The 25,868-nt window shown below is 45.8% G+C and overlaps 1 protein-coding gene across 1 annotated transcript in view; it reads right to left on the minus strand.

The window, feature by feature from the left end:
• DIPK2B (divergent protein kinase domain 2B) overlaps positions 1-25,868 on the minus strand; it is a 44,756-nt gene that overhangs the window by 15,081 nt on the left and 3,807 nt on the right. Inside the window, exon 2 of the mRNA XM_041740920.1 lies at positions 20,650-20,914. Coding sequence (XP_041596854.1) covers positions 20,650-20,914 — 265 coding nt within the window. The remainder of the gene's footprint in view (positions 1-20,649; positions 20,915-25,868) is intronic.

The raw sequence follows: 25,868 nt of genomic DNA on the forward strand, positions 1-25,868 counted from the left end.
CAGCCTCCCCGCAGGGAGCCTGCTTCTCCCTCTGCCTGTGTCTCTGCCTCTCTCTCTGTGTCTCTCATGAATAAATAAATAAAATCTTTAAAAAAAATCCAGGTGTTGCTGTGAAGATATTTTGTAGATGTGGTTAACAACTATAGTCAGGTGACATAAGGGAAAGGAGATGATCCTTGATAAAGTGGGTGGGCCTCATCCAACCAGTTGAAGGGCCTTAAGAGCAAAGCTAAGGTTTCCCTGAGGAGGAAGACATTCTGTCTGTGGATTGTACCGTCAGTTCCCTTCCAGGGGACTCCACTTCCCGGCTTGCCGGGAAGTCCCTGGATCTGGGACTTGGCAGCCTCCATGATCGCATAAGCCAATTCCTTGAAATAAAGCTGCTTATATGTATGTATATATACGCATACACATATATATGTATATATATACACATATAAAATATTATGTCATATATGATTATACATTATGCAAAATATTTACATATTAATGTTTACATCCCATTAACTAATATTAACTGATAAATTATTAACATTGTATTTACTATATTAATATAACACATAAGATACGTTACACACAGATTGTAAACTGGCGCTAAAGGACAAGCACTCGTTCATTGCGGAAATGACAGCAATTGAGATCAAAATCTAGATTTGCTTTCACTTTTGAAGCTTCTAGTGAAAGCGGAATACACAAGACCGTAACTTCCCCAATGTGCTGTTTGACCTTCGGTTGGCTTTTTACCCACATTCTCCAGTGTGTTGGCTCAAAAAACATCATCAGCCACCAACAGTGTCCTCACACAAAGAACAGAAGCATCGATGGTAAATTGTCTAGACAAAAGATTTTGTGACTCCGTTGCAGGTACTTACAATGTAAGAGTTAGATGCTTGTTCTTTTCTAGAAGCTAGAGATAAGAGTGTTCATCCCTAGGTGGAGCAAGAAGAGGCTTCAAGCTGTAACCCAGGGGAACAGGACCAGAAGGAGAACTGGACTCCTAGATGCCTCCACTTTTATGCTTCTTGTGTTGGGTCAGAGATGGGTGAGGATACTAGGATTGACCCTTTGGTTATTTGGCCGGGAAATAGTGCCAGAAGTCACGCTGCTGTGTTGTCCTTCTTCACATGGTAGAAAGACTGAAGAAATTGTTTAGATTCCATACTACTGCCTGTTCCGCCATCTCTGTGAGAATGGAGCACAGAGCCAGTTTACAAGCCTTGCAGAACGTGCGTGCAAAAGGCTTGGCATGGTGAGAGGCGTGTGTTTTGCATTCAGTAAATGGCACAAATCATTGTCATCAGTATTAGCGTCATCACTGCCATGCTATAGATTTGTCTTCTAAGCAACATGGTACTCTCCATGCCCTATGTCCCCATGTAGCTGAGGCCTCCCCTTCCATGGCTTAGCCAAACAGGGCGAGGCCATCTTTAATGGGATAGGGGGCCTGGTGCAAATGGGGTATCAGTGAAGAATTAAACCGATTTTTCTTTCTTTTGGAATTTAGATGTGGGATCCATCTGAGAAAGAGGAGATGGGGCAGAGCTGTGGAAAGAAGCAGAGATGCCATGAGCCAGGGTGACTGGGGGCCAGGAGAGACTGAAGTGTTAGATGCATGGTTGCTGGATGGCAGAGTTGCCTCAGGTTCCAGGAGCTTCCAGGCCCAGCTGTAGGCCAGAGAGAGTGGGTTTGCTGAGTCTTTGCTCCTTAACCCCAGGGAAGCCAAGCAGCCCAGCAACCCACAGAAAGGTGACTTCCTTGAGGCACCAGGGAAGGGCGATGAGTTCAGATTGGAATCTGGGCCCCACTGAGACTCAGTTTCTTCCTCTTGTAAAAGGAGATGATGGTGCCTCTTCTACCTCACAGGAATGGCAGGAGGATTCAGGAAGACAATGTGTGTGTGCATGTGGATCTAAGTCCTCAATGCCGGGGCCCCTTAGAGCCATCCTAGCCCCAAGAGCAAATATTGCTCAGAAGACAAAGATTTACCATGACTGAACATATCTGAGCACTTGCTCCGATGGAAATAAATGTGGAGAAGAAAGAACCCTAACTTCTCTCAGAAAGACAATCTAAGGGCAAGAAGGGTGTCTCTTCTCTTAAAGATTGGAAGTCAGCAATCTGAGGTTGTAAAGATGGCTGAAGGCACAGTTGGATTCAGGGCTCACCTCTCTTGCCAAGGGCATAGTTAACTGGCCAATGGAGAGCTTCACACTGAAATGAGAATTAGTTTTCACTTCTCACAATCTGTTCTTCGAAGGCTTTACAGACCGTAAAAATAAGGCAAACAAATATTTTATGTTCACAAATTATGACACACGTGCTAAATACAGCAGATGTGCTAACTCAAGTCACTTTATCCCCCCTTTTTATTTATTTCTCCCCCCTTTTTTAAATTTTTATTTATTTATGAGAGAGAGAGAGAGAGAGAGAGAGAGAGAGAGAGAGGCAGAGACACAGGCAGAGGGAGAAGCAGGCTCCATGCAGGGAGCCCGACGTGGGATTCGATCCCGGGTCTCCAGGATCGCGCCCTGGGCCAAAGGCAGGTGCTAAACCGCTGTGCCACCCAGGGATCCCTATTCTCCCCCTTTTTAAAGATTTTATTTATGAGAGAGAGAGAGAGAGAGAGAGAGAGAGAGAGAGAGAGAGAGAGGAGGGGCAGAGGGAGAGGGAAAAGCAGACTCCCCTCTGAGCAGAGAGCCTGATGCTGAGCTCAGTCCCAGGACCCTGGGATCATGACCTGAGCAGAAGGCAGATGCTCCACTGCTGAACCACTCAGGGGTCCCCATTTATTTCCCCTTTTAACCTTTTCAAGGATCACCACTATCTTCCCCATCAACGGATTGGGCCCGCACTGTTCATACAGAAGGGTTAACCGGTGCACTTTTTTTCCATGCACTTGGAGGAAGGAGGCTTCCAAAGTCGGCCATCCTGTGCACTCTGTGCATGTTCACTGTCACACATTCAAACAATATAGAGTCGTACAGTGTGAAAGTGAATACAAGCTCCTGTTACTGCCCACAGAGGCTACTTCCAGGGTTCTATGTGGGGATGCATGAATAGGCGTATGTACCAGGGGGGAAGGATGGATGGCAGTCAGCTTTTCCAGTGAGAAAGTTGCCCTGACCGGCTGGATTTGGAGGGCTGAGGGAAATCTTGAACAAATGAGTGTCACTCTTAGTGAATTTACTGTCATCAAGCCCTCCTGGCACCCAGGGAGAAAGAGAAAGTTTGAGTGCTAATAAACCTCTGAGTTGACTTTCTGGTTACACATCCCAACACCTCTTACATGATTTAGTTGTTAAATATGCTTACGAAGCAGGGTTTAGGTTAATTATGTATCAGAGTTAATCAGTGTGTCATAATTAAAACAATGATGACTCACTGACTGTGCTGGTTGTTCTGGATAATTAAGTCCAAAGTTACAGAATGTTTCTTCAAGCTGCATTGTATTCAAAACCAGGAAAACCCATTTGGTTTTTGTTATGATGAGACATAGCTCGCAGTTCTTTCCTTCTCCAGTAGACGGATTTCCACCACCACCCCCTTTTACTGAAATGCTTTCTGATTGTTTTTTCACCTGGAAGCCAGACCCAACTAGAGGCCTCTTGGTTTGTTAACTTTTCATTCTGCAAGTGCTGGTTGCCGCAGTGATTATTTGGGAGAAACCATTTGGATGACTCAAAAAGATTAGGCATCTAGGGGTGCCTGGGAGGCTCAGTCAGTTAAGTGTCCGACTCATGATCTCAGCTTCGGTCTTGATCTCAGGGTCATGAGTTCAAGCCCTATGTTGGGCTCCAAATTTTAGACATTTAAAAATGTCCTCATAATTCTCAATTATGTTCCTTTACAGGCACAGTTCATCCTCAGCCACTCACTGTTATTGGCACAGAGAATGGAGGGAGCTTCGCACAGTATAGTTGGCCCCCTCATCATTTCATTTTGGCTTTGAAATCCATGAGGTGGTGGATTTATTGTACACCCCATCCCCCCAGTAGGAGGTTTGTCTCTGCTACCGTTTGCTTGAAGGGGAGAAGCAGGGACAGGAAATGAGCCAGGAGCAGGTCCAGAATTTGGAGTTTGCTTTGGATCACCTCTGAGTGGGTAACATACCCGGGAAGGTTGTGTAGACAGGAACACAACATTCAATTAAAAAAAAAAAAAAAGAAAAGGAAAGAAACAGGTTTGGTGGCACGGAGCAGGGTGACGGCTATCAGATGTTTCCCTGGCACAGAAAGGCCCGGTTCTGGCAGAGCTCTGGCTTCCACGTAAAGCAGGGCCTCAAACTCTGGGTGACGTCCTTTCCTTGGGCAGGGCTTCTGTTTGCTTTCGCTCCTTGGTTGTCCTGGGCCTCAAGTACAGGACCTGGATCCCAGGCGTCCTCACTTCCCCGAGAACTGCCCCCGCCCACCGTAGCAGGTGCAGAGCCTTTTGGTTGTGTCCTGCCCCCCCTTCTTCACCAGCAGGTGTGGTGTGTGTACAGCCCTGCCTCACTTTTGCTATACAGCACCCCCGGGGCTCCACTGTGTATCCCTGTCCATCTCCCCTGCCTGCTACTTTTAAGCCCATTTGTGGAAAGATCCCCCATTCTCAAGTCACTTTTCTTTTAGAAATGCAAATTTTGGGAGGCCTAGGTGGCTCAGTGGTTGAGCGTCTGCCTTCGGCTTGGGTGATGGTCCTGGGGTCCTGAGATCGAGTCCCACATTGGGCTCCTCGCAGGGAGCCTGCTTCTCCCTCTGCCTATGTCTCTGCTTCTCTGTGTGTCTCTCATGAATAAATAATATCTTAAAAAAAAAAAAGAAACGCAAATTCTTAGTCCCTGCCCCAGACCTGCTGAATCAGAACCCCTGGAACCTGGGGCCCAGCCATGCCTGTGTTAACGAGCCCTCCAGAAGATTCCTATGTGGGCTCAGGTTTGAGAACTCCTGCCTCCTCGGCCTGCCATTGCAGTGCCACCCACTGCTGTGGACACAGACCGTGGTCGTGGGACTTGACACTTACTACTTTCTACACTTAACACCTTATTCTCATTTCCCCATCCTTGCCCGCATGCTTTTCTTTTATTCTTCGGAGGATCTGGCAGGGACATTTCCCCCAGCCCATCCTTTGTGTCCCGCTCAGCTCACCCGTCCTCTAAGCAGCTTTCCTGGCCTCTCCACGCCCTCGTTTTCTTCCCTTTCCTAGAGTCTGGTCTTCGCGCTCTGTGTGCTGGATCCCTCCTCAGCTCTCTGGTACCTTGTGGACAGGGACGTTGAATAACAACACTTCTGTAACCTCCTCAGCTCCCAGTCCGGTGTGGGCGTCCAGGAGGTCCTTAACAAGCAAGTCCTTGCTCAGGGACACATTGATGCGCCAGAGAGCACTCACTCAGGGCGTCTGCTCTGACCCCCACTCCCAGGAGGCTAAGCCAGGCAGCTGGCGGCCTGTCCAGGAAGGGTAATGTCCTGTCACATTGGGGAGGAGCCGGGAGCATGACCACACAGGGAGACCGGCCTGCCGAGACGGTGATGGGGCAGACATCCAGAAAAAAACAGGGCTGAGCAACAATGCTGCCCTGCAGGCGGAAATGGGCTGAATAGGTGTCTTAGGACTTCCTGGTTTCCATAAGGTCCAGATGGATGGACTTCCAGCACAACACTACCCCCCCTTTAAGTTTCATTGTTCCCAGGTGGTTTCTGATCCCTGAAACTTCTGATCCCTGAATAAGTTACAAGTGATTGTAACTTGCTTTCAGAAGACGTGCATCTGCTGTGGTTGCGTAGGTGACCACCTTCGCTGAATCCCCCACAGTGTCACTCATGGGAGCTGTGTGAGCAGAAGCTGTGGTCAGGGCCACTCCTTTCCTTGCCGCCCTGTGCTCCTTGCTGTCAAAACTCCGGCAGCCAGAGCTCACTGGGTAGCAGTCATGGCCTCTCTTCCATGGGGGTAGCCAACGTCTTGGATGACCGTGCCTATGGGAGGGGTGGCTCGTCTCGTCCTCCTGCTGGAGTCTCTTTCTTTCTCTCTTCCCACTTTCTCCTCCATCTTCCACAATTCTGGGGGCCCCCAGCTTTGCCATTGCGGAATTTGTGAGCTATTCCAAGATTTTCACTCTGGCAGATGGAATAATCTTTGTGGCAGGCAATTGAGCCGATAGTTGGGAGGGACGGGACAGGTGACACATTTGGTCTGTCATTTTGATTCAGGTATGCCAAGGCCGGTCATAATTCTCCACTGGGCCATTTCATGTTATGGGCTGCTGGGCTCCCCAACCCCCACCTTTCTTGTTTAATCAGAAGAAGGACGCCAAGTGCTTCTGACAACTCAGTTGTGCACGCAAGCTTGCAGAACCTTCCGTAGGAGCTGCTGTGCAAAGGTCCTGTGGTCCAGGGAAGCTCAGACAGAGTCCAGATTGTCAGGAAAACCTTCAAGTAGCCTTGTGCTTGCCTGGGGGAGGGGCTGTCAGGCTTCTCACCAGCCCCTCTGTGATGAAGTCCACAGGCAGGCCGTTGGGAGGGCAAGACAAGAACAGGGAAGGCAAGGTGAGGGAAGACCAAGGACAAGGCTGAACCCACAGGCACAGACTGGAGCCCACGAGGATGGACTGCAACCCGTGTCAGATCTTATTGCCCTTGAGCTTGATGTTATGGTGACCCACAGAAGCCTGGGTCCTTTGGTATGGAGTGAAAGCTAGCCCAGGAGTCAGAGAGGCTGAACGAGGCGCCAGGGAGGAAGAGAGAACAGCCACAGGCCCAGCTGCGGCCTCACCCGGGCAAGGGGAGCCAGCAGAGGGCATGCTGTGTGGGAGCTACAACGTGGTTGCTGCTTCCCTTCTGCCCTCCATAACTCCCAGTGAAATCTTTCAGTAGCCTCCTGGAAATGGAAGCTAACAGGGAAGGGAATTCTGGGAAATGCAGTTCAGTCCAGCCAAAGTGACACCTGACAAAGCTGCCTTGTCACCTTGGCCTGTCTCTGTGTCTCTCATGGCAACTTTTCTCTTCGCTAATGACGTAGGGGAGAATACGTGATGTTATACTAAGTGACAGAGGAACGAGCGACATTACATATATTAAATTTTTCGTATGGTTAGATATTATTCTTATCATTTTTTCCACTTATTCACCTTATAATTCTTCCAACTTATTTTTTAAAAAATTTTTTATTCGAGTTCAATTTGCCAACATATAGCATAACACCCAGTGTTCATCCAGCCAAGTGTCCCCCTCAGTGCCTATCACCCAGTCACCCCAACCCCCCTGCCCACCTCCCCTTCCACTACCCCTTGTTCATTTCCCAGAGTTAAGTGTCTCTCATGTTTTGTCACCCCAACTTATTTTTAATTAAGTTAATACGGCTAGAAAAAAGACTAGAAGAAAGAGCTCTAATGTGTTTGCCGTGGTTGCCTCCAGGAGGGCAGTGGGTCGTAAGTGATTTTTTCCCCCTTTAGTTCCTTATGGGTTTAATTCTTGTATTATTTTTTAAAGACATTTTTATTTGAGAGATAACCAGAGGTGGGGAGGGGCTTATGGGTTTTAAAATATAGAGACTTTAGACATTTTTTTAATAATGAATATATGTTACTTTGATGGTTAAAAATAAAATTTAAAAATGGAACAGGAAGGGGACTTGGGTTTTTTTTGGGGGGGCGGGGGAGGAGTGGATTGGTGGTGGCAGGTGGCCGGGGTGAGGATGTGTCTCGGAAAGCACAGGTGGGGAAGAGGAGGCAGGTCACAGGGGTCTCTGAAGCAGGCCAGAAGTGGTGCCCTGCCACATCAGTGGACGGGGAAGTGCTGAGGGTTCTGTGTAGAAGGACTTGGTTGGAAGACTTCTCTCTGCACAGCTGGAAGGTCTATGCGGAGGGAAGATCTGTCACGGGGACTTCCTGTGGGAAAATGTGCTCAGGCAAGATGGCCTCCAGGGCCTCGAGGGCTTGAGGTATTAAGTTTAAACACATAACTAAAAGGGGAGGCCACAGATTGTTCACTACAGGGACTTCAGGGAGGACAGAGAGATCAGATGAACCCCAAAACAATGAATGTTAAGAATGGGGTGAGCCCTGTGACTTTTCCCATATCACTGCAGCCATGTGGGCATATAAAAATCAGGTGGCTTCACATATAGAGTTCCCTAGACCCAGAGCCCTCGCAAAGGACTGTCATTTTAGGATGAAAAGAAGACACCAATTTCAAAATACTAGAAGGTAGTTGTATTTGTTGGTTAATACAAAAAAGTCATTTATGTTTTAGAAACTCCACTCCCTACCAAAAGCATATGTGCTGTCTGCTGTCTTGTCACCAGAATTGGAAAGTACCACATGTAAATGAGCACCTGCTGAATCTGAATGATGGTGGGCAAAAGGTTTCTACCACATCCAGTGCCATTTTGGGGGCCCCTAGATGCAAGGTCACCCTGGACCACTGACCTTCCCAGAACCTCTCGATAGAGAGGCACTGCTGACCCCAGGAGAAATAGTGATGGGAAGGCAATTGGTCTTTTGGTGCCTCACTTTCCCTTTGAAGTACGGTCCTCAGAAGTGCTTGGCCCAGTTTATCAGGCAACCCCCTTGGAGGAGTCACCCCTTCTTCTTCTGAGCAAGAGGCTCCCCATCTACTTCTTCCTCCCCTGCTCTGGGTCAAAATGCTTTAGTTGTCTCTTTTCCAAGATAACAGTGGCGAGATCAAGCTCTAGAGAATGTTAATGGATGACTGCGTCACCATCCCTCCCCACTCGAATCCCTTAGATATCTTTCGTATCAAGAGTCCTATTCGGGGGCACCTGAGTAGCTCATGGTTGAGCATCTGCTTTCAGATCAGGTCGTGATCCTAGGGTCCTGGGATCGAGTCCTGCATCAGGCTCCCCTTGGGGAGCCTGCTTCTCCCTCTGCCTATGTCTCTGCCTCTCTGTGTCTCTCATGAGTAAATAAATTAATTTTTTTAAAAGAAAAGAGTCATATTCCAAGGAGCAGGAACCATGATGCTTTCAGACTTGTTAACACCTGGGTCAAGCCAATAACAATGTTCTTTTGGGGGAAAGTCAGGACTTTCAGAGACTCTGAAATCCAATGGCCTCCAGAGCTGCCCAGGTAGTTAGCACTGGTAGGGACTGAGTGTCACCCAGAAGCCATGAACAGTGAGTGATGAATGATGTCCCATCCTTGCACTCATTCTATCACTTCTTCATTTCCCAAATATTTGTGAGGTGTCTACTCCATGTCAGACACCTGTGAGGGAGGACACTGATGAATAAGAAGCAGTCCCTGCCCTCAAGCAACACCTTGCTAATTGGAGAGGCAAAGACCAAAAGAACAGAAACCAAGGCCATGTACTCTGGAGAAAGTGTCTTTCTGCTCTGCTATAAGTATGTTATTAAGTCGCATTCTTCTCTGTCTCTCACACCAGGCTTGGTTCCTCGCATTTTTGCTGGGCTGTGAGTCACAGGAATTCCCTGCACTTCCTTCAGCCTCGAAATAGTATCCAAATGCCGAATCCTTTAAGAGTAAGGTGAGATTCTCAAAAGCCAGAAAGATGGCTTTAATAGCTGTATTTAGGATTTGGATAATATGAATGCAACGGGACCAGTTTTTTTGTCTCCTGGAAAGTAGATTATTCTGAGATTCCTAGTTCTGGCCATGGCATAGCAATTGCTATCAGATTTATCTCTCTGCCATAAAATAGCTCTAAAACCTGGATGAAATGCATAGAATAAGGGTTTGTGGGCATTGGACCACGACCAGCACAGGGCAATAGTTGTTGAGAAGAAGAATGCACATGAGCCAAGCCCCATATTCATACTATTTATCCCTCAAGGGCATTTTCCAAGCTGCAGCGCAAAGTCTTGCTGGGTAAAGGAAACACTATGGGGCTTCCAGAGTAGCTGGGATTTGGAGGCAAGGTCCTATCAAGGAGAGAGCTACAGAGAAGGAGCCCCTCAAATACATGTAAAAGTGCCTGTCAAATCTTTTGCCAACTCCTAAGCTACATGGAAGCAGGTGGGACTCCAGGCGTAGCAGAGACCCACAGTAGAAGGCTGTATTCCTGAAAACAGATTTCAGAGGCTGCATACTGCTGGCATGATGGAGGCCGGAGCCTGAGCCAGACATCTTAGCTCCCTGGGCTTTGAATGGGACCTCAGAAAGTCCACACTCCAGTAGTAAGGATCATGTCCTACCAGCAAGAACCATGTCCCAGGAGCAAGAGCAGCACTGAAGATCTACATGAACAAAATCTAATACCAAGCCTCAACAGGATTAAGGCAGTGGTTCTCAACTGGGGGGCAATTTTGCTCCCTACGAGATGATTTGCAACAGCTGGAGACATTTTGGGTTGTCACCATTGGAGGTTGTGATGCTACTGGTGTCTAGTGGGTGGGCCCAAGGATGCCGCTAACCATCTTACAATGCACAGGACAGCCTCACCTTCATCCTCCCAACAGAGAATAATCTGACCCAAAATGTTCATAGCTCTGAGATTGAGAAACGCTGGATTTTGGTAATCTGTGAGCAATGTAATTGGCTGGTAGAATGAAAGCAATCTTTAGAGGAAGATAATGTATTTCAGAACCTCTACCATGTTTTATCCTTAAAATCCAGTGTACAATAAAAAATTAACCAAAAAAAAATGTGAAGAAGCAAGAAAAACTAATTGGTTATCAAGAAAAAGGAAAACAACCAGCAGAAGCAGAAGGAGAAGAAGAAGAGATAATCCAGAGTTAGCAAATATGGAAGTCAAAGTAACTTGGATTAAGATTTTTAAGGGAAAAGAGGAAAAATTGAGAATTTCAACAGAGAATTGTAATCTATTAAAAAAAAACAGGTTACATTTAGAAATACAAAAGACAGTATCCGAAATTAAGAACTTACTGATTGGATTTAACACCAAACTGGGCACATCAGAGCATATGATTAGTGGGCTATGTATGAGAGATAATTCATGGAAGCTTTTAGAAGTAAACAAAGGAATACTTTTATGACCATGGGATAATCAGGACACTAAAGCCATTAATCTTAAACAGTGAATAAATTGGACTACATTGAAATGAATAATTTCAGTTCATCAAAAGATACTATTAAGAGAGTTAAAAAGGGGACACCTGGGTGGCTTAGTGGTTGTGCGCCTGCCTTTGGCCCAGGGTGTGATCCTGGAGTTCCGGGATCGAATCCCACATCAGGCTTCCTGCATGGAGCCTGCTTCTCTCTCTGCCTAGGTCTCTGCTTCTCTCTCTGTGTGTCTTTCATGAATGAATGAATGAATGAATGAATAAATAAATAAATAAATAAAATTCTTTAAAAAAACAAGAGAGTGAAAAGGCAAGGTGTGGATTGGGAAAAGACATTTGTAATATGACATATATCCAACAAAGAGCTCGTAACTTAGAATATAAATGTAACTTTTACAAACAGTAAGAAAGGCAGATGACCCAGTAAAAAAATGGACAAGTTAACCCAGCATTTTACAAGAGATGAAATCAAAGCAGCCAAAAAGTATGTGAAGAGAGTCTCTATATTATTAGTCATGAGAAAAATACCAATTCAAATCATACAATGAATTACTGCCAGACATCCACCAAGAGGACAAGAAAAGAAAAGCTAATGATATTAAGTGTTGATAGAAATGTGGAACAATGGAACTCCCTCTTCCTTTGCTTATAGGAGGAAATCAGTACAACTACTTGGGAAAACTGGCACTATCTACTAAAATGAGTCCCTATGTACATGCTATCATCAGCATGATACTTTACTTCCATAAGTCTGTTTATGTTCGCCAATTGACATATACAAGAATCTTTGTAGCAGCTTTCATTTGCAATTGCCCAAGATAAATACAACCCAAATGTTCATCAACAGTGGAATGAATAGTGACATCATCACACAGCAGAATATTATACTGTGATGAACCCCCCCCCCAACTACTGATTCATGCAACAACATGGATAAATAGCATGACACCATGCTGAGTATATACCGTGCTATTTCATTTAAATGAAGTTTAAAACCAGGCAAAACTAATTCATGGTGATTTAAGTCAGAACAGTGGCTACCATTGGAGCGGGTAGGGTGATCAATGGTTCCACTTTGCTTGGGATTGAGAGGTTTCCTGGGATGTGGGTCTTTCAGTGCTAAACCCGGGAAAGTCTCAAGAAAATAGTACCGTTGGTTACCTTTGGCGGGGGCTCTTTTTAGAGAGGTGACATGAAAGAGCCTTCTGAGGGGTTGGAAATGTTCACGATCTTGATGTGGATCATGGTTACATGGGTGAACACATGTGAAACTTTACCTAGCTGTACACTTAAGATCTTTGCATTTAAGTATATAATTTCTCCTTTGATTTAAAACCTTTGAAAATAGCTATCTTTTACGATATAAGATTGATTTAATCAAATCATTTTAAACTAACTTCACTTTTTTTTCTCTGACTTGATTATTTGATTTCTAATTTGAGAAATGGAATATATAGACTTTAGTGAGGCATTCAACAGTAATGAGACTTAACAGATTAATCCCCATAGAGAAAGAATACTTTCTCTTTCTCCCTGTTCTGTTTAACATTTTTATTTATGACTGGGATCTAGATAAAAATTGTGTTCATCAACACAAGATGGTGATATGTAGTTGGGAAGATAGTGACTACAATAAAGAACAGAATCAAGATGACAGGCTCTTAGAGTAATGGATTTAAAAGAAGATCATATTTAACAGGATAAATAAAAGGCTCTGTTCTTGAAAACTAAAATCTGGCTGTAGCAAGGGTTTTAGCTGCCACAATGTTTAATATGCATTGATTTGAGGGGAATGACCTGGATGGAAAAGGGAATTGGGGATTACCTAGACTAGAAAGCCAGAATCGAGGGGGCAAACATATGGGAGGCGGAAATGTCATATGCAATGCCAAGGAGTAAAAATAATTTAATAATTTAAATGAGTGAAAGCTACAAGAAGCCAGATTTGAGATGAACTTTCTGATGATTTTTTCTGTTCAAAGAAGGAATAGGCTGTCTTCTGAAGGTAGTGAGTTCCCCTTTTTGTATGGTAAGATGAAGGATGCAAATATTTCGAGAGTTTCCATTGGTAAGCTTTCAAGTTTACTCAACTCCAAGAGTCTATGACGCATGTATGGTTCAGTGGGTAGAAATCAGGTTGCTACATTGCTCTGTGGTTTGCTGTATAATATATAAACCAGGGATAAATACATTTATTTTGCACTTAATTCACTGAAAAGGCTTACAAATCAAGTCTTCCATAGAATTCTTGGTGATCCTTAGGGAAAAGGGCTAGCAAAACTGGACATTTTTTTATTGTTCTAGGTGGCCCTGAGTCAGGACTGCAGTGACATGTCATTCCTCATTTTTATACCTTTTTGTGTATTATTTCTCCATATCAATGACCAGACTTGTACTGACAGCCGCCTTCCAGTTTCTCTCCGAGTAGTGATCTGGCAAAGGTTAAATCATAGATTGGGGGTATACAGAGTTTTTGTATTTTTTTTGTTATTGTTCTTTTCTTGATACAATTACAGTTTCAGTTATTTGCTTTGTGGCTCAAAAGGTAATGTCTTAAAATTCCAGATTTTGGTAGGGTTCTTTTTTTTCCTTGTTTGATTACCCTTACTGTCTAATGCTATTGCCTTTTAATCAGAGAAAGTGGTCTGTGGTATTTCTACTTTTTGAAATTTGGTGAGAGGTTTTGTGGCCCAAGAAGCTGTTTCTAGAACAATATATAAGTTTCATCTTTTTTTTTTCAAATGAATGTCTTCATAGATGTCTGTTATAGACTATATAGTTTAACCTCTGTGGACTTCATATTATGTGGATGTATGCAGAGGCACAACCAATGCTCAGGCCTCTGAACCAAGCAAAAGCATTTGTTCCAGCAGATTACAAAATAGGGATACTGAAATAGCAAAGGAAGAAATCATAGCAAGAACAAAGGAGGCTTGGTTTATTTAAGAACGGGTTTGGCTGGCCAACATCCAAGTTCAGGGAAAGCTCAGCACGTGTGATAGCAGAGCCTGCTTTGGCTGGTCCCTCTTGACGGCTGCCCAGCCTTCAGCTATGCCTGGGCTGCAGGCTTTCTCTATTCTGCATTTGAGCTCATCAGGAAGGAACCTCTGGGGACTCATCTCACGTCTACCTTCCCGGAGTCTTTTCTTGCCTCTATAATTTCCCAACCAAGGTGGGGAACACCTCTCACTGTCTTCTTTTCACTCATGGTCAATCAGGAATAATTTAGGATTCATTTTAGGAGACAGGCTGAGCAATCTATTCGTCCCTTTTCTATGAGCCTCTGATGAAACAGAGGCCTGGAAATTAATAGGTTAGTCTCTATCACAATTCGTGTTCGCCATACATGCAGAGATGATGAAGTCTTCGTGGTTGTAACCGTCAACAAATACCATGATTCAAAGTCCTCGTTGTTTCAACTGCCAATTTCCGTGACTGGAAGGAGAAAGTGGATTGGGTGGGGCTCAGATCCAGGCTGTGATCTCGCTCCAGTTGGCTCCTGAAACTCCCACGGGCAACGAACAAAGCGCTGTGACTACTTCCCAAGGGTCATGGGGAGCAGGGACTCACGATCACAGTGTACCCTAGAAGGACCTCTTATCTCCAAAGACGGTTTAGCCAGAGGGTGTGTGCTGATGTTCTGGGAATGCTGGCCTATTTGGGACTGGCCAGGCACTTTCCGTAGCGCACAGTTCCTTTTCCATTAATACTCATTTCTTCTTTGACTTCCATATTAGATCAATATGAAAATGGAATGGCCACCAATTAGCTGCTTTTCTTTTTCCAGCATCAAGCTGGACATGTTCTTAAAAAAAAAAACACAAAAAACTAAAAACAAATGTAGCTTTTTGGAAGAAGGGTCCTTGACCTGGTAGCTTGGGAGAGGTTAAAATATTTATTGTCTGAAAACTAGCTGTGACTCTCATACAAGATTTTCATCTTCATGCATACACATTATCATAACCTGTCTCCTATCACAATGGGTCCCTGCCCCAGCAGGGTGTCATCTCCCAAAGTGCAGGGACCTTGTCTCCACACCCTTATACCCTCCTGGGGCCTAGCATAGGTCCTGTAAACACCCTCTTAAGTATTATTGAATTAAATTCAAGCAAAAATGAAATTTAGTTAAGTATTTACCTCTACAACCCTATCCTGGTTAAATGGTCAATGTGCATTTTGCTTAATTTGTTTATTGCCGTTCATTATCTCTCTCTTTTCTTCATTTTATTTATTTTTATTTGTATTTTTAAAATTCTTTCTTAAAAACAAAAACAAAACCGAAGCAGAGGAAGTAAAATTGCCAGCCATCCTTGTTTGAAGGAAGCTGCCTGAACACTCTCTACTGCCATCTAGTGGGATAAAAGGCCCTACGTCCATGGAATCCGTTCCCACGCCAGGGAAAAATAGGGTCTGTGTTTAGAACATTGTCAGAAGCAGCTGGTAGTTGAGGGGATGGGGGATATGTGTTTTCCTCCGATTAGCCACGCACCGCCGAGGGTTGCTGCCTCTTTGCATTTGGCGTAATAGCAGAGGAAGCCTTCTTTGTGGTTTTTCGAACAAGCAATCCTAATAAACTGGGTGGTGTTCTTGGCTCTGGTTCTATCTGTGGGCTAGTAATTTAGGTTGTAGGGTATTCCCATCAGAATAATGTAGTTTTTAGGAGGAAAGTCAGGGTTTTATTAGCATAAGTCACACACACACACACACACACACACACACACACACTGCATTGTTTCACCCTCTGGCTGAGTTCTGGTCCTTCGCTGCCTCCCTGGCTCAAGAGAGTGTCTTATTATTATTATTATTATTATTATTATTATTATTATTACTATTGTTATTATTAGAGTTCGATTTGCCAACATATAGCATATCACCCAGTGCTCATCCCGTCAAGTGCCCCCCTCAGTGCCCGTCACCCAGTCACCCCCACCCCCACCCTCCTCCCCTTCCACCACCCCCTGTTTGTTTCCCAGAGTTAGGAGTCTCTCATGTACTGTCTCCCTCTCTGATATTTCCCACCCATTTTCTCTCCTTTCCCCTTTATTCCCTTTCACTATTTTTTATATTCCCCAAATGAATGAGACCATATAATGTTTGTCCTTCTCTGCTTACTGACTTATTTCGAGAGTGTCCTTAATACAAAACAGCACTTGGTCCTGCAGGAGAGGAAGCCACGGACTCCCTGGCTCAGCCTCTGATGGTGACCACTGGGGCTTTTCATCCAAGCTGACTTTATTTATTCAGAAGCAGAACTCATAGTCAAGGTTCTGAGGGCCCCATGCTGTTCACATGTCCCCTGTCTTAAATTTTCTTTTATTTCTTTGACTGTTTCTCTCTCTCCCTTGCCAGTTCTCTGAGCAAATCTGTGTTTCTCGTGGCCCCTCTCTCTTTCCCCACACATGCACCAGCACACACACACACACACACACACACACACACAGACGCACACTCTGGAGGGTCTTGGCTCACATCCCTGTCGGAAAGTGGCTTTTGAGAAAATCAGAGAACACCATTCAAGTCATGATCTAGAGAATTCCCGGGGCGGGCAGATATCATGAATCATCACCCAGAAATGGGCTACTTGTTCAGAACATCACCGAGAAGGATTCTGGTCGGGGGGGGGGGCACATCTGGATTTTGTGGGCAGGGGGGAAGAATGCAGGGATGTATCAGGAAGGTGCAAGATAGGGGATGGAGGAGTACGAGTATTACCATATCGGCTTTACACACAAATGGTTTCTTGGAGGGCTAACAGTGAAATGCTATTAGCTGTTCACATCTTGGCATGAATTAAATTATTGGATTAGCTGTCCATCATGTCTCGGGTCTTCTAGGGAATGAAATCACAGGATTGGTGCAATTTCTTTGGGGTTTATTCTTCCTTTTTTTTGTTAAGTTGAGGTGAAATTCACATAACATACAATTGACCATTCTAACCATTTTAAGGTATGTAATTCAATGGCTTTTTGTATACTCACAAGGTTGTACAACTGTCACTACTCTCTAACTCCAGAATTTTTCTATCACCCCCAAAAGAAAAACCCGGTACCCATTAAACATTCACTCTTAATTCTCCCCCTCAGCTCCAGGCAACCGCTAATCAGCTTTCCGTATCTATGGATTTACCTCTTCTAGATATCTCCTATAAATGGAATCCTCCAATATTTGTCTTTTAGCACCTGGCTCCCCTCACTTAGCTTAATGGTTTTCAGGCTCATCCATGTTGTAGTAGGCAGTACCTCATTCTTTTTTACGGTCAAATAATATTCCACTGTATGGATATAACATGTTTTGTTTATTCATGCCTCAGTTGAGGGACGTGTGGGTCCCTCCTAGGGGTTCCACCTATTGGCTCTTGTGAAGAGTGCTGCTGTGAATGTTCAAGTTTTTGCCTGAACACTCATTTTTCTTTCTTTCTTTCTTTCTTTCTTTCTTTCTTTCTTTCTTTCTTTCTTTCTTTCTTAAGATGTTATTTATTTATTCAGGAGAGACATGGAGAAGGCGGCGGAGACTCAGGCAGAGGGAGAAGCAGGCTTCCCGCGGGGAGCCCAGTGCGGAATGCGGGACTTGATCCCAGACCCTGGGATCATGACCTGAGCCGAAGGCAGACGCTCAACCACTGAGCTGCCCAGGTGTCCCTGAACGCTTTTTCAAGTCTCTTGGGCAAAGTAGGTGAGTTCCTAGCTGCCCCCCCCTATCCCCCCCCACCTTTGGTGGTGATGGATCCATTTGAAACTGTCTGGGAGGTGAGTTTCGCTAAGAAGAGAAGTGCAGGAGTTTGGGTGCTGCCTGGATGAGGGATGAGGCCTTGGAGGGAAAGGCTGCAGAACACCGAGGGCATTCTGTGGAATCCTAAGGGCAAAGTGTCTCTGGAAAGGAGGACAAGAGAGGGAGGAGGTGGTGCCAAATGGGATGCCAATAACCTTGGGCTTTGGTGGATAGAGAAAACATGGGGTTTGTTCAGCATTTATAAAATGCTGATATTTTTCTGTGGGTTGTTTTTTGTTTGTTTGTTTTATAAGGAAAGGAAAAACCTCTGGTGGGGATGAGTCAGCAGAAAAGTGAAATTATTGTGGCTTTGGATGTATCTTAACGGGGTGTTGTTAATGGATGTGTTTCTGGCAGAAAGAAAGAAAGCTTTTTTGGCTGCATGTTCATGAGAGAGGACAAATTCGGTTGAGCAAATTTTAGCACAACACACCAACAAAAGGGATCCTCTTGTTACAATAACGTTGCCATGCATGTCTGTGGCGATGGGCTTCTTCTAAAGCATCTTCCTCTGTGTAAGATCGTGAGGATGTCTGACTCAGGTGGAGCAGGCACTATTTGCCACACTTGGAGAAATAGGACATCAAGGCACACGGCACAACACCTGCTGATAGTAGGCACCCATCAGGATTTGTTCGATAATAAGTGAAGCAGTCATACCGCGTCAAAGAATAGGAGAGCCCGGAGGCTCTTATGTATGGTTCACAAGCCCTCTTCCCCACAACCCAGTTTGGGTGGAGGGACATTGGGGCAGAGTGAGAAAGTCCTGGGCTTGCATGCAGGGTCAACTGGTTAATGAGTGAAGGACCCAGTCAATAGGTTGTCCTTTCTTCCCTTACCAAGTGTCATCATAACATGCACTATGTTGCGTTGTGGTGGTTTGTGCTCTGACCTGTCCTCACTAGTGGGCCACAGGCTCTTGGAGGTGGAGCTTGTGTCAGATTTATCTCTGTGTCCCCAAGATAAAGCACAATGTTGAAACTTGTTGACCAGAGGGTCTTCCTGGGTCTCTGCTCTTTCTCGTGTTGCCACAGAATTTAGTGGTGGAGCCGGGACTCAGGCATAGTTTCTAGGCTGGCCCCAGAGATCTTTGGTCTGTACCATTCATCATGGTAGGTGACACTAGATGTATGGAGCAGGTTGCAGTTGGCCTTGCCAGGCCCGCTGGGATAATCCCCACTGTGTTGTTATTATGGAAATCTCTAGAAGCTGAAGGAGGGAGCCTTCCTGAGTTCAAAGCCTCATGTCAGTCTGGCCACTTTCTGTGGGATCTCAAGGATATCCTGAACACCAGGATGTCCTTTGGTATGTTGTCCAGCTCTCAAGTAGAGCTCGTCTGGAACCAGTGTCTGCGGGGAACTGTGTCCTTCGGCATGGGACTTGATAATGATGGGGGCGGAAAGAGGTGATGGGATTTTCAAGCGGTTCTGAAACAATTCCTTGTGTATCTTGTTTTGCTCTTCCTGCGGACTTCTATTTGTTGCTGAGCACATATTTGAGGCAAAGCAGAAAAGGTCTCATATTGGTTCTTCCTGTGCTGTAGCCAGCCTGCAAATGGCCTGTGGCAGGTACCGAGGCCAGTGTGCAGAGGGTCCTTCTGCAGATGCACAAAGAGAGGTGACAGAGGGATCACACCTAGGGTGTGGACCATGGCGAGGGCTTTGTTATCTGCCCTGTGTTGTTGGACACTGCCAAGTGTTGAGCAGCCCCCACTGGGGTTCTTTCCACCTGGGCCTCCGCTTCGGGTCTCCTGCACCAACTCCAAGACCCGTATGTTGGATCCTGCCACCACCTCCCCGGCCTGGGCCCAGCGTGACTTCCCCTGGCTCATTCTCTCCCACGCCATGGCCGTGACATTCATAGAGGGCAGAGTGCAAAGGGTTCCCACTGGAACCTCAGGCTCAGTGTCAGATGGCAGCCCTGTTACCGGCAGCTCAATTCCTCCTGATGGCAAAGCAGTTTCCACATCACCTGAGAGCAAAGCCAGATGGCCCTGTGACATGGATGAGATATCTTTGCTCTGTGCCCCTCATCTTGCCGAGGCCCAGGGAAGGTCTAGGCGCTCAGAAGTCCATGCGCAGGGGGCTAGTGGCTTGGGGAGTGCAAGAAGCAGCCTCAGTACCCCCCACCTACCCAGAGGGCCAGTTCAAGCCCTCCAACCATGTCACAGCAGGGAGGCTGGGGTGAGCCTCTCCTTCCCACTTTTGCTGCAGATGAGTCACTCCCCAGTCCTCTGAGGGGGCATCTTCAGCAGAAGGGGCCCAGCGGGGGTGTGTGTGTGGAGGTAGGTGGTTGTGCTGGTCTGGAGGAAGAAACCGGGGTAGTGGGGATGAATGCAGGATACGATGCACCAGTGATGTGCTCAAGTTCCGGAGGCCGCCTCCTCGTGGGAGGGAGTGGGAGCCCTCAGGTGGGAAGGGGGGGCTGTATTATCAGAGGCCTCCTCTCCCATGACTCATGATTGGTTCTTCTCCGTGCTGGGAAACTGATGAGGGAGCTGATTTTCCAAGTGGGCTCTCTGGATGGTGACGTGGGGTGTATGTGAGAGCTTCCAAGAGAGGGCACAGTCGGGAGGTTGGCAAGAGTCCCCCGAGAAGGCCACAGGTATACCAAAACCCCGGCAGGGGGAGGGTTGGGGAGGGTCCTCCCATCAGTTCCTGAGAACAGAGGGAGCAGTGGGAACCTGTTTCCCAAATAGCTGCCGAGACCGATGGGTGACAAGGGGAAGGGTCCCTATCACCGAAGCCGTCTAGTTACCGTCTTGTCACAAGCCACCCTGCTCCATGACATTGTTTGGTCCCACTGCAGACAAACGGTGACTGTTTTTCCCTACTTGGAGCTGGTGAGACGAGAAGAGACACCTCCCTCCACCCTCGCCTCCTTGTCTCCGGCCCTGGGCCGCACACTCACCTGCACCAGGTCCGGTGTGAGGCGCTTGGCCTGCAGCCACTTCTGGAATCTCCCGGTTCTCCGCAGGATGCGCTCGATGCTGCAGGTCTTCGGGGCTGCCGCAGAGGCGCAGATTCTCCTGTCTGAGATGTCGCTTTGCTGTTTGCTCACCAGCCTGGAGACCTCCACAGGGCGCCAGGTTTTGGAATCATCTGAGTAATTTGCAGGGTAAGAAGGCAAGTAGTCGGGAGGCAGTTCGAGGTGGGAGGCCAGCCAGCTGTCAAACCTGGAAGAAGAACCCTTTTAGGATCTGGCTGGAGCTGGAGGGATGAAGTCTGTGGGTGTGTGTGTGGGGGGGGGTCGGACAAGGAGGGACCAGCTGTACTGCCAGAGCCAGCAGAGCCCGGGGTACAAGGAGACAGGGGACAGCATTCCATCTGTCCCATTTCTCCTCCTTAGCCTGGGGCGCTCCAGACTCTTTCGGAGAGAAGACAATTTTTGTTTCCCCAAACTCAGGGCAGTAAACCTTTGATGTCACAAAAGGTGAGGGAGATACAAGCCAGACACAATCTTGATCCTTGTCATGCAGCTGGCACAGCAGGGCTACCATGGCTTTCTGGGCTTCTTCTCCATGTACAGACAGCAGCTTTACACATGCTGGTACCTTAGATTCTCCTCATACCCTGTCCCCACTATACAGATGGAGAAACTGAGGCCTATAAAGCTTAAGGACCTTGCCTAAGCTCCAACAATATGTTGCCAAGCAGAGAGGCAAACGCAGGGCCCTCTGTCAGCAGAGCCCATGATCTTTCCCCTTCTCTACCCTGGTTCTAGAAACAGCCCACCCTCGAATGGCTGGGTCTTGGAACCGTAGTTCTAGAAGAGGCTTCTGGCGGAGGGAGCTCTGCCTCTCCATACTTCACCCTACACAGCCCCATCAATTTTCCTTTCTGTTCAAAGATTTAAGACATCTGTACCAACCAAGTCACAGGGAACAGTGGCTGCTAAATGGTCACTAAATTCAAAGCCACCTGGGATCCAAGAGGTGTATAATTCCACACAACGGCCTGCTCGGTCCTTAATCCTCCCCAGGGGAGCAGCACTGGTCTATGACCACTTGCTGGTCTCCTGGGTGCCACCTTGAGCCTTTTCTCCATTCTTCTGGCTGCGTGCCACTATTTCCATTAGGGAAGAATGGGGAGTCTTCTGATTTATGTATGAAAGATTGGTAAGGTAACGTTTACTTTCCTGATGAATAAAATTCAGCTTCTAAGTAAGATGTGTTCTATATTTAAGGAAGAATCTTTAACTTCTTATCGTTGGGCATTATGGGACCACCTCATGATCATGACTTTTGGAAGAATTAGCATTTGGATTGGCCCTGAACGCTCCACTGGTTTGTTTTCTCACTTAAATGACACCACTTCACTCTAAGAGACTGCAAGCTTCTCAGAGAAGGTACTCCAGCAGAAACTGTCAATTAGCACCTTCCGGAATGCAGCAGTACTATTCAAAGTGCAGTAGAAGTAGGCCCAAAGAATTCTGTTCAAAGACATTGCCACAAATCTATTTAAAAAGATGAATCATTATAAACTAGCAGTGAGTCCATTTCAGGGTATTTTCATGGAAATGATCCTCCCCTCTGAGGGGTTAAGGAAGGGCAGAGGACCCTGAGGCAGACCTGTCTGCTTGTTTCTTATAACTGCTCTTGCTCATGGGGGTTCAACCCCCTGGAAGGCCTGTGACTGAGAATTTATAATAGGTAGCTCTCTTAGATACTGATCGTAGCAACATGAGTGTATGAAACACTTAAGCACACCAGTCACTTTGCTCAAGGCTTCGTGGGTAGTATTCAGTTAAACCTGGCAGCAAACTGGTGAAGTCAGTACTATTCGTAACCATACAGGTGAGGAAACTGAGGCACAGAGAAGTTAAGTAATTTGTTCAAAGTCATACAACCAGAGATTGGAGGAAGTGGCATTCAAGTCTCCAGAGCTTGCAATTTCAAGCACTTTGCCATTGCCTGGTCCCCTGACAACCTTTTTATGACTTTGTTTTGGGGAACAGGTAACATTATTAGGGGTTGCTAACAGGGTCTGAAATGAGAGGTGACCTGTAACGGATGCCTGGTGCACATTCAGAGGTGGCTCAAGGCATCCCATAAAAACTGACTGAGCACAAATACACAGATTTACAAGCCACTTCTCCCCCACTCAAAGTGGTAATAAATTTATGGTATTGAATGGAAAAAAATGTGTGTGCTGACAACTTTGATTACCTACTTCATCGAGCAGAAAGGTGTCGGTGAGAAAATGGACCCTGCTCTTTATTCACTAAAATGTTAAAATCCTAGAATTTGGAAAATTGCCAAACAGAGAGAGTATTCTAATATTCCTTCTGAACTGAGATCATGGGCATGTTCAAAGTGAGGCTGGCCAAGCTCCTTGTTAGTTCGAGAGAACAATAAGTATCATAGTTTCCAGAGGTGGAAGCAAGCAAAAAGGTCATGTGGTCCAATTGGCCACAGCCCCTCAACATGAAGGACAGTGTGGAGGTGTGGGGGGAGTGACAGTGTCGCAATGAGAATGGAACACTCTTTGTTCATGCATGCTCCTCATGCTTACATCCAAACAGTCTGTAGACATGCCTTCCTAAATATTTCTCACCTCTCTTTCCTCTTCTCCATTCCTCAGCTCTGCCAAGACCCTTAAAATATCTAGCGTCTTCCTCAAAGCTCTCACTACTTAGAGCAGTTCACAGCATCCTTTCTGGGCCAATCTCCTGCTGCTCCCCTTATAATCTTGCTTTGTTCTCACCAAACCACTGATCATCCTCGGCTAAAGCCACATCATTTTGGGCCTCTGAACTTCCACTCACCTTGTCATGTGCCCATCCCTTTGTCTGAGATACTTCCTTCCACCTTCCCAGTGTAATCACTGTCTTCCCAGTAGAAAGTAAACTCCTCAAGGCTGGGACTGGGCTTCCTTCAACATGATCACTCAGTGCTTAGCAGCTTGCTTGGTACCAAGTTAGTGCTCGATGCATTTTAGTTGGATGGATGGATAGATGGATGGATGGATGGTTATTTGGATGTATAGATGAATGATAAGTGAGTGGAGGGATACATGGAGGGCTGGCTGGCTGGCTGCAGAGTGAAGAATGCACTGATGGATGCCTGAATGAATTGGTAAATGGATGGATGGGTGCATGTGTGGATGATTGAATGTGTACGTGGATGCTTTTGCCATTAGCTCTGGGGCCCTACAGATCTTGAGGCCTCTGAATTGATTCTTAAAGCAATAGTTACTATCATCTTCTGAAATGAAAGAGACAGACAAGGGCAAGGGAGAAGAGAAGGCCAAATCAGGTCTAATGATTTACTTATTTTACTGTGAGCCCTCTACTACTCAGAAGTATTTAAACATCCTTTAAGGGAAACTTTTACACTGTTGATGGGAATGCAAGCTGGTGCAGCCACTCTGGAAAACAGTATGGAGTTTCCTCAAAAAAGTTAAAAACAGAACTATCCTATGACTTAGCAATTGCACTACTAGGTATTTATCGAAAGGATACAAAAAAATAATGATTTGAAGGGGCACACGCACCCCAATGTTTATAGCAGCAATGTCCATAATTGCCAAAATACGGGAAGAACTCAGATGTCCATCAACTGATGAACGGATAAAGAAGATGCAGTATATATATATATATATATATATATATATATATACACAATGGAATATTACTAAGCCATCAAAGAAAGAAATCTTGCCATTTGCAACGACGTGGGTAGAACTAGACTGAATCATAGAGGGAGGCAAACCATAAGAGACTCTTCATAATAGGAATCAAACTGAGGGTTGCTGGAGGGGATGGGGTGGGGGCATGGGGTACTGGGTGGTAGACATTAAGGAGGGCATGTGATATAATGAGCACTGTTTTTTTTTTAATATTTTGTTTTTATTCATGAGAGACCCAGAGAGAGAGGTAGAGACATAGGCAGAGGAAGAAGCAGACTCCTCAAGGGGAGCCTGATGTGGGACTCGATCCCAGGACCCCAGGACCATGACCTGAGCCAACCAGGTAGATGCTCAACCACTGAGCCACCCAGCTGCCTGGAGCACTGGGTATTATGTAAGACTGATGAATGAATCACTGACCTCTACCTCTGAAACCAGTAATACATTATATCTTAATTAATTTAATTTAAATAAAATTTAAAAAAAATAAAAATTAAGTGCCATTAAAAAAATAAACATCCTTTAAGACTTTGGGAGTGGGGGCAGCCCCGGTGGCACAGCAGTTAGTGCCGCCTTCAGCCCAGGGTGTGATCCTGGAGACCCAGGATCGAGTTCCGCCTCGGGCTCCCTGCATGGAGCCTGCTTCTCTCTCTGCCTGTTTCTCTGCCTCTCTTTCGCTCTCTCTGGACTTTGGGAGTGGGAAGTGGGGATGTAAGGTCAAGTGTGTACAGTACAGAAGGTGAGGTAAAGCACCCTGTCTTGGTGAGAACCCAGGTATCCCTAGGAGTGACTCTGATCAGAATAACCCCCACCTCCACCTTTCTCCCCAACCTATTACCTTCACATACACAAATACCGATCAATAAGTTCCTGGTAGATCTTGCCAGTTGGTGTGATCACTTAGGATTTCACAGTTAGGTATGTTTTTAGTAGGAAGACTATGTCAATCAGGTTTACTCTTTTTCTCTGGTTTCCCTTAACTTTTTCATTCAGGATTTGAAAGTCAATAAGGAATGCATGGGAAAACTGGTACTGAAAACACTGAAATGTTTAAAGGTTATAGGCTGGGTATGGGAAGCATCAGTTTATCATTAGCATTCTTGCCAGAGAAGATAAAGGATAGAAGATAGATGACATTCATCTACCAATTACGTGTCTTCAGCTTCCCAGACTCCCTCTCTGCTGCCAGACAAACAAGTATTGTCCAATCCTTACTGAGGTCCTCTCCTGGAATGCTAATGTTTCCCTGGTTATAGCATTTTGGCCAAACATCTGAGAGTTTGGGCTGGGCTTTTCCCTAAGGTATCATCACAGTCATTTGTAGAAGTGAGAAAATATTTGGTGGTGAACAAGATGAACAAACTCTTAAGCAAAGGATATGAACTTGTGGACAGTTTAGCAAACAAGAAATAGAAATGGCCAATAAGCTTGAAAAAAGGCTTCAATTCAGAAGAAATACAAATTAAAAATAGTAGTAATATGAAATATTTGTGAGTGTGC

The sequence above is a fragment of the Vulpes lagopus genome, chromosome X (genome assembly GCF_018345385.1).
Source record: "Vulpes lagopus strain Blue_001 chromosome X, ASM1834538v1, whole genome shotgun sequence".
NCBI classification, from domain to species: Eukaryota; Metazoa; Chordata; class Mammalia; order Carnivora; family Canidae; genus Vulpes; species Vulpes lagopus.